Raw genomic sequence first — 11,805 nt, 5'->3', positions numbered from 1 at the left:
TATTAAAAAACTATCTAAAATAAATGAGTTTGCATCATTAAATAACTTTAAACAAACCCTAAAATGTAATTAAAGAAGACCATAACAAATAAAGAAATAAAAACTAAACAACATGTAAATTTCTGCTATGTCAATTGATTGATCAATCGGAAGGGAGCAAAAACGTTCAGAGACTAAAACCTAATAAATTGAATTTGTTTTGATTGATTGACCACATCTGTCAATGGATTGAACTGATAAAAAATTGTCTAGCAAAAATTTCATCTTAATTTGAATTTACATCGGTTAATCCAACCGATGGATTGACTTGATTAATATGCTCAGTCGACCTCGGTCAATTAAACTACGGTGAAATTTTGTTGATTTTTTCTTAAACTTTTTATATCCATTTATAATAAATGCGTGATTGCTTCACATCCTACATAAAAAGCATACGAAATTATCCAAGCGCAAAAATGCCCGGCAAGACGCATGGTATTTCACCCGGAAACGAGAAACAATCTCTAAATCCTACGAGCAGAGCATGGCCAGTTCGGATCGTCGGACCATCTCAGCACGTGGGGCTCAACGGAGGTTGACACAAAGGTAAGACGAGATTATCGTGAACCTGTCTGCTTCAGGGACCCGCTGACGAGTGAACAGAAACAAAAAGGATCGTATGATCTCGGCCACATCTACAGATGCGACGAGGACACCATCTCAACCAGCGTAACACGCGTCCATATTGCATGGTACCTGTGGAGGAATCGTTATCCTCCATCCGCAAAACGACGAGAAGCCGCCACCTCTCCAGTCTCCATGACGCCTGTTGCACGCGGCAGTTACGATACTGCAGTTATTACGTTCGTCTCAGGAGAGGTAAAAACATATCCCGCGACCACATTGTCCGCTAGTGCTTCTGTCCGTATTCCGTAACACGTGAAAACTGCGTGCGGAAGTTGCAACGCGTCGGTCCTCGAGGAACCTTTCAAGCACGTAGCAGTTCATGCAAGCTCGAGTCGCCACATCTACACGTAATTCGTTTCTAGCATTTTAGACGAAAATATTCTTATAAATGCAGGCCGTTGTATCACATCCTTCCTCATCAGAACCGTTCAATTTCTTTAATGGCGAAACCAGCAACCCTCGTTCTCACCCTTTACCTTCTTTCCACCACCTTAGCTCTCTCATACAACCCTGAGCTCGAGCAGTGCAAGCTGCAGTGCCAACAGCAACCCAGTCGTCACCAACAGACCCGATGCCTGAGTTCGTGCGAAAAAAAATATTCACACGATTCTGGTAATGATCTGAACAGAAAGGATCCTGAACAGCAGCTGCAGCAATGCCGGGAAGAATGCCAACAGCGTCAACCCGGCGAGAGAGAGTGCCAGCAACGATGCGAACAGCAATACCAAGAACAAACAAGGCAAGGCCATGGTGGTGGCGATAAGCGTCGGGAAGATCCGCAACAGCAGCTACAGCAATGTAGAGAGCAGTGCAGGCAGCAACAGCAGCACCAAAGCGAATGCGAGCAGCAGTGCGAACAGCAGTACAAAGAACAAGAAGAACAGGGCCGTGGTGGTGGCGAGAGTCGAGTGCCGCTGAAAAAATGCAAGGAGCGGTGCCGATATCAGCCACAGCAGATGGAATGCGAGCAGCAGTGCGAGCAGCAGTACGGAGAGGAGACCCGACGTGAAGGGAGCCCATGGAGTGAAAGTAGTGAAGAACAAGCACGGAATAATCCTTACTTCTTCGACGAACAGAGTTTTACGCATCGAGTCAGGACTGAAGAAGGCAACGTTAGGGTTCTGAAGAGGTTTTCTAGACAGTCTGAGCTCCTGCGAGGAATCGACAACTACCGACTGGCCATTCTAGATGCGAACCCTAATACCTTCGTAATACCCCACCATTTTGATGCTGAGGCTGTATTCTATGTAGTTAGAGGTATTGCTAACTTCTTCTTCCTTCTTTTCGTCATCTTTATAGTAATGAATGATGAAATGTGAATTGGTTGCAGGAAGAGGAACAATCAATTTACTGAGAAAGAACAACAAGGAGTCTTACAACATTCGCAGAGGAGATATCCTTACAATTCCTGCCGGGACTATTGTCTTCTTGATCAATAAAGACAGCGACGAGAAGCTGTGTGTTGCCAAACTTCTCCTGCCCGTGTCTACACCCGGTCGCTACAGGGTAAAAACAAACACTTTTTTCTTCCACCACTCCAAGTTATCTCATGCTATTCTAGTTTTAATTTGGGGGTGAAAATGATTTATGGGGTGTAGGAATTTTTTGGGGCTGGAGGTGAGGACCCTGAATCGTTTTATCGGAGCTTTAGCAATGATGTTCTTGAGGCTATCTTCAAGGTAAGCAATCTCCTTCTCTTTCCATGTCATTTTAAATTTCTAATAAATGATAATGTTGCTTCTTCTTGTTCACAGAAACCTGTATGCATTTGGTATATGTGGTCAGTCTTCCACACCTTAACATAAGAAGATTCACTTGCATTGCATTGGTTCGGTGGTTGTAGATTCCAAGGGAAAGGTTGGAGAGGCTGTTCGGTCAGCAGAGAAAGGGCGGGATTATCAGGGCTTCCCAAGAGCAGATAAGGGCCATAGAAAAACATGCGTCCTCTTACAAGGGCAGTCGTAAGTGGCCGTTTGGAGAATCGATGGGGCCTTTCAACCTGCTGGACAAGAAGCCCACCCATTCCAACAACTACGGTGAGTTGTACGAAGCTAATGCCGACGACTACAAGCAGCTCCGAGATATTGACGTCCAAGTCTCTTATGCTAACATCAGCCGCGTAAGCGATCTTCTCTCATCTCTAGCTTGGCGAGTATTGAAATTCACATGGTGGGACCCACATTTTAATGGCCCAGATGATAAAATCGAGATTTTCTTGAGCATTGGTGAAATCTGGTCGAGATGGGACCCATATTGCCTTCGACGAAGCTCGACTAGAATGAGCACAAATGATATTATTTATACTTTTAAATATTCAATATAAAAACTCCTATCAACCGAGTTTTTTGAGTCAACTCAACTAGGTTTCAAGTTAGTCATGTTTTTAAACTATGGCCATACCGATGTATGGTTCTGATCACCAAAAGTGGGGCCCACGTGGGTCACGTACGTGATCTGCTTGCTCAAAAAAGGTACATTAATGACGACGTGTTCAAGACTAAGGGACAATTGCGTCATTTTGCAGGGAGGGATGCAGCTGCCCTTCTACAACTCGAAGGCAGCAAAAGTGGTGTTGGTGGTGCAAGGAAGGGGCTACTTCGAGATGGCGTGTCCTCACGTCTCGAGCCAGCGTCGCCAGAGCGAGCAAGGACGGGGGCAGCAACACGAAGAAGAAGAAGAAGAAGAAGAGCAGCAGCATGAGGGTCCTGTACGGTACCAAAGAGTCCGTTCCCGCCTCTCGCCCAACACGGTCTTCATCGTCCCAGCTAGTCATCCAATCGTGACCGTTGCTTCCCGTGACGAGAATCTGCAGATGCTTTGCTTTGAAGTAAATGCTCGTGACAACCAGAAGTACTTTCTCGCAGGTGGGTCGTGTGTTTTGATTATTCCAACCAAATGGATAGTTAGGATCGTCTGATACTGCATTGGGACCCACCAAATATTAATCTTGTTCTTGTTTGTTGTCATGTGTGTAGGGAAGAAGAACATACTGAGGCAGCTGGAGCGGGAAGAGGAGGAGCTCTCCTTCAATGCACCTTCAAAAGAGGTAGAAGAGATATTCAATGCTCAAGGGGAGGATGCTTTCGCTCCTGGGCCGGAGCAAGATCAAGAGACAGATTTCTCCAGCTTCTAGTCGAATGGTGGAGGAAGAGACAGAGAGAGAGAGATCCAATATAAGTACGTAGAAAAGGAGTGTATAAATACCAAATAAGAGTTTCCATGACATAGGAAGAATATAAACCTGCGGTTTTTCTTATGTGTGGTGCATTTCTTCTCTTCCGTAGCCCCTTTGGGGCCCACATGCCGAGATGGTCCAGCGACCGACCGGAACTGGGTTCTATGCTATTAAGGCCGTATATGATACTGGCCATCACAGCCATTCACTAACCTTATAAATCTACGGTCAGGATTATCACTAAGGCCACTAGGACGTACGGATTATGAAATCGTGGTTTTTTTGTGGCGGAAAAAAAAGGAGGGATGGTTCAAATAACACTATTGCGACACATGCTTGAGTCTTGACTGTGGATTTATGTCCAATGAGATGAATAGAGTTCCTCTGTTGCCACTCAGGAGCCAGCATCTATCCCCGCTCAATGGGGCCACTTGCTGAGTGGTATGATCGGAACTCTCCATGCGGAGGGGCCGTCGTTGTGGTCAGGATCACCACTTGTAATACCCCGGATTTTATTTTATTCTTGTGGCTGGCAGCGTGACTGTTCCCAGGTCCCGATTACATGCGCGCAGGAGATTGTAGCAGTCTTTTGCGTCCATGGTAGGACACTGGTACTCACATTTCATTCCACGTGTGAGAGGGCATTGCCTAACACTTTTGGCTGGACCTAAATGCCCAGTGCGCAATGAGTACCCATGTGACCCAAGTTAGCAGATGTCAAAACTCTTGTCATGTTAACTGTGTCACCACCTCGATTGTAGTGGTGCCACCCATACATTAATACGATGTGGGGTTATTGCGTTAGTGCATTGTAGCAAGAAGAACTTGAGTCTCGTGTGTACATGTTGCTTGAAAAAGAAGTAGCCTTAGTGGGCTTTAGCCCATACTCATATATATTAATTAGGATGCTTTACGGCTAAAATTCAAACTAAATACATTTACAAAAATTCAAAATAGGATATCTATACTTAGGTAAAGATTTAAAAAATTTCATAGTTCTTGTACCCCATCATAGTTATGCTACATCACCCCTATCACATCGGACGCAAATTGGCTACTGTCAAGTTGAGTAGCGAGATTGCTATTCAAGTGACATCACCAAGTTCTGTGGACCCCACCATGATATATGTTTTGTATCCGCCGTCCATCCATCTATAGAGATCATTTTATCGTAATATCCAAAGAATAAGTCACATTCAAAGCTCCAATGGACCCCACCACAAAAAACAGTGGGGAGAGTGATGCCACCATTAAAAGCTTCTAAATGCCACAAAAGTTTTCGATCAAGCTGATATTTTTGTTTTCCCTTTTTTAATGTCCTTTTTAACTTTTGAACAGGTTGGATTTCAAAAAACACATCATAGTGGGCCTTAGGAAGGTTTCAACGGTGGGCATCAATCTTCCCATTGTTTTCTCTGGTGGGGTCCACTAAAGTTTTTGATCTGGCTCATTCTTTGGATCATGCCCTAAAATTATATCTCAAAATGGATGGATGGTGTGGATATAATACATACATCGTAGTGGGGCCCACATAACTTGGTGACGTCACTTCATAGCAGACTCGCTACTCAACTTGTCATTATCTAATCCGTGTCTTATATATCACATCACCTTTAGCTAATGCATATCAAGCTTTTGTCCGTCTCATCATCTCTCTACTAATGAAAACACATCATCTTGCCAACTAGACATTTCACTACTACACTTTCTCCCCAACTAATCATGAGTTTTTAAGCATGCCTAGTCACCTCGTTATCCATGTGGACCAATGCATGCCCATTCCACATCATCTAATTATAGCCAATGCATGGCCCATTGCATCCACATTACCTTCCATCTAAGTAGCATCTCTTTTCACCCAATGGATGTATGGTATATTACCATCTCACATTTGCACTATCTATCATTCTATACTTAAGCAATTCTATAGAGAAGTCTCTTATTTTTCTTGCTGGAGAGGATCTAAGGAGAGAGACAGAGGGAGTGGAAGAGGTGGACCATTTGGAGAAACATCCAAGTTATTCAAACCATTAACTAGGTGGGTCTTCTTTCTCTTCTTTGATATTCCTTCTTTTTTTTCTTCTTTTTAATGAACTTTAAAATAAGACTTTGATCTTGGTAAGAAATGGAGTTAATAACTTTTAGGTGGATCATCATTTGAGTTGAGGAGTCCAAGGGAGCCAAGCTATCCAAGTCTTGGGTGGGTCTTTCTTCTTCTCAATTTTCTTCTCTCTTTTTTATGTGCATTAAAGTGGGCCTCACAATGTAAATATGGTGGTTTTGAGTAGCCCAACAACCACACCTTAGTAGTCCACCCCTTAAGGAAATAATGAAAATAGATCCATTGTTGAAATCTATCCAAGGAGGGACCCATCTTAATGTAATGTGTTGTTTTTCAAATCTTTCTGATGCAGTGATTAGCACTGACACCCCTCAAAACGAACCAAATTGTGGAGCCCATAAATATTTGATAGATCTTAAAATTTGTGTGATGATAATAGACTTGATGGATAATGTCTGTACTAAAATTAAGGTCAATCCGATCAGTCTAACTTCTCCATCTGATCTATGTAATTTATATTAGATTTGTTTTCCAATACAATGGTTAACAATGACACCCCTCAAAATGGACTAGATTATGGAGCCCATAGATATCTGATAGATCTCATATTTTATTTGATGATAATAGACTTGATGGACAATGTTTGTACCAAAATCTGGGTCAATCCGATCAGTCTAATCTCTCCATTTGATATATGTAATTTAGACCAAATTTATTGTCCAGTGTAGTGGCCAGCACTGACACCTCTCAAAATGGACCAAATTGTGGAGCTCATAGATATCTGATAGATCCCAAGTTTTGTATGATAGATGTAGACTTGATGGATCATGCATGTATATACCAAATTTGAGGCCAATCCAACTTATAATCCTTGTTGTCTATCAATTGGACCATGCCGAGTGTTCTTTACAAGATTAGTTGGTTAACCAACTTGTTGATAAGGTTACTAGGACCTGGTGTCACGCCCCAAACTCGAAAAACGGGCTCATAAAATTTTCGATCGCCGAATCCGGCGCCGACAGCCTCCGTAGTGCCCCATTCTCGGATCCCGGCACTCACATGCCAGATTCCGATCCTAGGATCCTACAAGGAGGATTTTCAGTATGAATTTTTTTTGTAAGAAGCATAACCACAAGTTTACCCAAATCACAAAGGCAACATCATCATCACATATCCACTAATATAATCATTTGGATACAATGCAGAAAGGGAAATACATATATATCGAAATCAAAGCTCCAGAGGACAGCTGCACGCTCCAAGCTCAACGCTACTGCAACCTAACGCCACTTGCATGCATCTATCGTGCATAAGCTTACAAAAGCTTAGAGGGTGGTGAAAGTGTGTGCACAAGATAAGTGACAAGTATATAATAAAGCCCACAAATCATACACCATTGGAATAAGCGAAAATACTGACAAGATCATGAATCATACAACATCAGAGTAATGTGGAAATATGCGGTAAGTCCATGAATGCTATCAGCTGTACCAAAGCTATGTGATGCAAAACATAATAAGACAATAACATATACTAAGGATGCAATGCAATATGCAAATCCTGACGAGACACAAATACCATCAACCTCATCTAGGCCATATATAGTGCAAAAACATAGTAACCCAAAATACTAAGTACTGCGGATGTAATGTAATATGCGGTGCGAATAAAATGACCATGCTGGGATGTGAAGTCGGGATGATAGTACGAAGTATCACAGGCTATGGGGTCCATCAAAAGGGACTTCTATCTAAACCAGTCTCATGCCTAAATTTGGATAGTCAAACACAATGTGGTAAACTCCTAATCTCAGGTTAGTCACGCGCCCTAACCGAAATCTTGGCCATGCGATGGTACACGTAATAAATAGTTACGCACCACCAGCCCCAGTGGATAGTGAATGAATGAATGAATGGATATGCAATTCCTGCTCAATAAGTCCACATATCAATATGGTTGCTCTCTAAGAAAATCACCGGGGTCTATTACACTCCACTCTGACTGCCTCCTCCCTAGCTGCACAGCCCGGTGAGTGGAAGAGACCTCACTATTCGCCCACCAATATCGGGCCCGGCTCGTAGATAGCGGACCCATTTACGAGCTGGTCATACTCAGCCTAGCTTATAGCCCCCTCACTCGGGTGGATAAGGTCACACCACTTCCAACCAACCACGACACAGTAGGAGACATGACCTCATGGTATAGGTATCGGCGCTCATATTCTACTCGGTATAGACGTTGGAGCATCTCCTGGTACCAAGGAGGTTCTGGAATTTTCACCCAAGGACATCCTACGTGCCCACAATGCTAGACTCAAACATTTTCGGTGTCCCATCTAGCCATCCACAATGTGTCTATGGAGGCCACGGCCCTGATGTCACTAAGGCGTACAATGATCGAGTCACATATATGTAAGATGCATGAGTTACACTATCCAGTCATGCAGCAATCCTGCACATATGATGCGATAATGTGGGCACTCCGTCTCATAGGGAGTCCCGTAAATAGTCTGCCCAATGGCGTATGCTATAATCAAACATTCCTCATATCAGGCATACATATGATGTGTATGGACATGAATTATGAGTTATACTAAGCAATTTATATGGTGATGAATTATCCTCACAACCAAGATGGGCCTTAATGACCTACACACAACAATTATGGGCCTATCAATGGGCCCTAGGGAGAGTTATAATGCGGACATTTAACCAACATTATTCTTAAAATGTGAACGTCAAACCAACATTGCTCTCAACGCATGGCCTGCCATAAATATCATTACATAACCCATGGTGGAATCACACAATGCAATAGACCTTGTATATATCCCATTGGGCCTCAACCCATGGGCCTCAAATACATCAAATGGGCCTCAACCCACGGGCCCTAATACATCACAATGGGCCTTAACCCATGGGCTCCAAATACATCAAATGGGCCACATCATATGGGCCTCATATACATCAAGTGGGCCTCAACAATGAGCCATAAATATATCAAAGGTGGGCCTCACAGATGGGCCATAAACATATCAAAGGTGGGCCTCACAGATGGGTATCATACATATCAAAGGTGGGCATCACAGATGGGTATCATACATATCAAAGGTAGGCCCCAATGGATGGGTCATAACTACATCAAGATGGGCCTAATCACATGGGCCATATGCATATCATATGGGCCTCAATGGACGGCCACAAATAAATCAAGATGGGCCTCAATGGACGGCCATAAATAAATCAAAATGGGCCCCATACATATGCTAAGGTGGGGTCCACTTGAACTATAGATCTGTCTTATTTTTAGTCTTAAGCCGCTTAAGGCAAGCTCGCCAAGTGGTTGGATGGTTTAGATGCAACGCATGCATCAAGGGTGGGGTCCACATGAACTATGGACCTGACTCAGTCTTTAGCTCATGCCATCAAATGAGCTTTCAAAGGGGCTGGATGGCTTGGATGCATCACATGCATCATGGTGAGGGTCCACGTGAAGGCCCATCATCAAGTATATATTATATATAACATAATATATAATCTACATATAATATATATAATATATATAATATTATATATAATATAATACAATATTATATCTAATATAATATACACACACACACACACACACACACACATAATGCATACACACACACACACCGTCCCACACGTGGGGGTGGGTCCCACCGTCCAGTGTGGACGGTGTGGATAGAACACATAAATCAGGGAGGGTTCCACCGTCCATGGTCAGTGGATGGTGCCAATGAAACAAATACATCACTGTGGGTCCCACGTGGGGCCCACCATTATGTTTATACGCAATCCAACCCGTTAATAAGGTCGCACGGACCTGGCTAAATAGGAAAAACAAATTTCATCTTGATCCAAAACTTCTGTGGCCCAGGAAAGGGTCTCAAGGACAGATGTTTAATCCCACTGTTTCCACTTATGTGGGCCACCTGAGCTTTGGATGTGGCTGATTTTTGGAGGGGGCCCACTTTAAGCAGGGGCCCACCCAATGAACGGTTTGGACGACATACACACATCATGGTGTGGCCCACGGCTGGGACCGTGGGTCCCTAGCCCGTCCGCCCACAGCGCAGGACGCTTGCGCGTCCTCTCCTTGTCAGTAGCAGCAGGTTGTTTTATTTTTTATTTTTTTTGAAAAATGAAAATTTCGAGGTTTTTCATACGTGGGGCCCACTCCAAGTGAATCCACTCCAGCCATTGGATTCTACAGCTCATAACAGATCCAACGAGCCCAATATTGAGTATTTTTCGACGGTGTATAAAGATTAGAGTACATTTTAACGGTGAAAACCACTGTTTTTTAAGTTATGGCCCGCCAGATAGCCGGATTGACTTCATTTTTTAGCTCAACGCCTAAAATGATATGGGGAATGGAATGGACGGCGTGGATTGGATTGGTACATCAATGTGAGGCCTACACAAGTGGCACACCCAAAAAGTTTAAAAAATCAAATCATATATATATATATATATATATATATATATATATATATATATATATATATATATATATCTATATCTATATATATATATATATATTATTCTATGTTATTTTATTTTATTTTATTCTTCACTATCTATCCACATCCAGCTTCCCTGGACGCTGGATGGTTTGGGTACACATATAAATAAGGTGGGCCCCACTTACAGACATGCTATAGGTGGGCCACCAAATGGTTGGATGGTGTAGATAAGACACATCAAGGTGGGGTCCATCCGAGTGGGCCACATGGCCATATCATCACACCAAATATATGAAAGAGAGAGGAGAGAGAAAGAAAGAGAGAGAGACCGAGTGATGGAGGGGCCCCGGCACTATGGGCTCTCTCTTCCATAATTTAAAGCATACATCAAGTGGGTCCCATTTCATATGGGCCCGCCAATCCAAATCAACGGTGGAGATCCTTTCTCCACCGAAATAGAGAGCCTAGATGACCCCTTTCCAAATTAGAAAGTAAACATCATGATGCGGTCCATGGAGAATGGCTCCATCATGGAATGATAGTGATAATCAAGGTGGGCCATCGGCCACCTCTTAGGGTCCAAAGTGAGATCCATATCATCGATCGGTAGGCCTCACTTGGCCCATCATAAAAACATGAAAACTAGCCTATAAAAGCACCCACTGTTCGATCTTCTTGGTCCGTTGGAACGTTGGTCTCCTTGTGCTTTACTTTGATGGAGAGGATGAGAAATGGAGGGCTAGGATGATGGATTTTTGGGATGGAAAGTGGGTCACACAATTCACTTTTCTCTCACGGAAGAGCTTGGACGTGTGATGCCCTTGCTAGCTTGGGAGTTGTGTTGAGAAATGAGAGAGAGAGAAAGGGTTGTAAGAGAAGTGAGGGATGGGTGTGATGGGTGAAAGGGTGAGTGATGTGTGATGTGTACTTGACATGTATGGTTGTTTAAGAGAGAGGGTGAGAAAGAGTTGACTTGGTGGTTGCTTGAGGATGGGGTGAAAGGTGATGTGTACATGACATGAAGTGATTGAGTGATAGATTGATTGATTGATTGATGGGACATTTTGTAGAGATTCTCTTGGGATTGCAAATGCGCAGCGTTTTCTTCAAAATAAACGCCGGCTCACATCTTCCTGCTAGGGTATTGGATCGGTGCGCAAGATGCGGCTTTGGAATCGCGGCGATGGTGCGGTCGCAATGGTACAAGTCTCAAGTCAAGCCGACTCTGATATACGGGACATGACTCAAGATCATGCGCAACTATTGTCTACGCGTCGCAGGTCTTCGGAATTCGACTGGGAGGACCGCCGAAGCCTACGGAACAGTATGGGCTAGGATACAGGTCTTACACCTAGACTAAGGGATAACACAAATATCCGCTTGGTTCGTGGCCCTTAGGCCCACCTTGGAACC

The 11,805-nt window shown here is 43.5% G+C and overlaps 1 protein-coding gene across 1 annotated transcript; it reads left to right on the top strand.

The window, feature by feature from the left end:
* Nucleotides 1-1,076: 1,076 nt before the first annotated feature.
* On the top strand, nucleotides 1,077-3,919 carry LOC131253806 (vicilin Cor a 11.0101-like). Its single transcript, XM_058254946.1, has 6 exons — nucleotides 1,077-1,923; nucleotides 1,997-2,172; nucleotides 2,265-2,345; nucleotides 2,510-2,785; nucleotides 3,191-3,530; nucleotides 3,642-3,919. Exons 1-6 carry the CDS (start codon nucleotides 1,107-1,109, stop codon nucleotides 3,797-3,799), a joined length of 1,848 nt encoding a protein of 615 aa, XP_058110929.1. The 5' UTR covers nucleotides 1,077-1,106; the 3' UTR covers nucleotides 3,800-3,919.
* Nucleotides 3,920-11,805: the final 7,886 nt, after the last annotated feature.

Source organism: Magnolia sinica, chromosome 1, assembly GCF_029962835.1.
Source record: "Magnolia sinica isolate HGM2019 chromosome 1, MsV1, whole genome shotgun sequence".
Classification (NCBI taxonomy): Eukaryota; Viridiplantae; Streptophyta; class Magnoliopsida; order Magnoliales; family Magnoliaceae; genus Magnolia; species Magnolia sinica.
Note: the sequence above shows the minus strand (reverse complement) of the source record. Positions and strands in the feature narration are given on the sequence as shown.

What these genes read in the sequence shown, in the direction of transcription:
- LOC131253806 (XM_058254946.1), top strand. Translation starts at nt 1,107, where the DNA reads ATGGCGAAACCAGCAACCCTCGTTCTCACCCTTTACCTTCTTTCCACC. An exon ending in CTTATGCTAACATCAGCCGC is followed by an intron (nt 2,786 to 3,190) that starts GTAAGCGATCTT and finishes GTCATTTTGCAG; the next exon opens with GGAGGGATGCAGCTGCCCTT. An exon ending in CCAGAAGTACTTTCTCGCAG is followed by an intron (nt 3,531 to 3,641) that starts GTGGGTCGTGTG and finishes TCATGTGTGTAG; the next exon opens with GGAAGAAGAACATACTGAGG.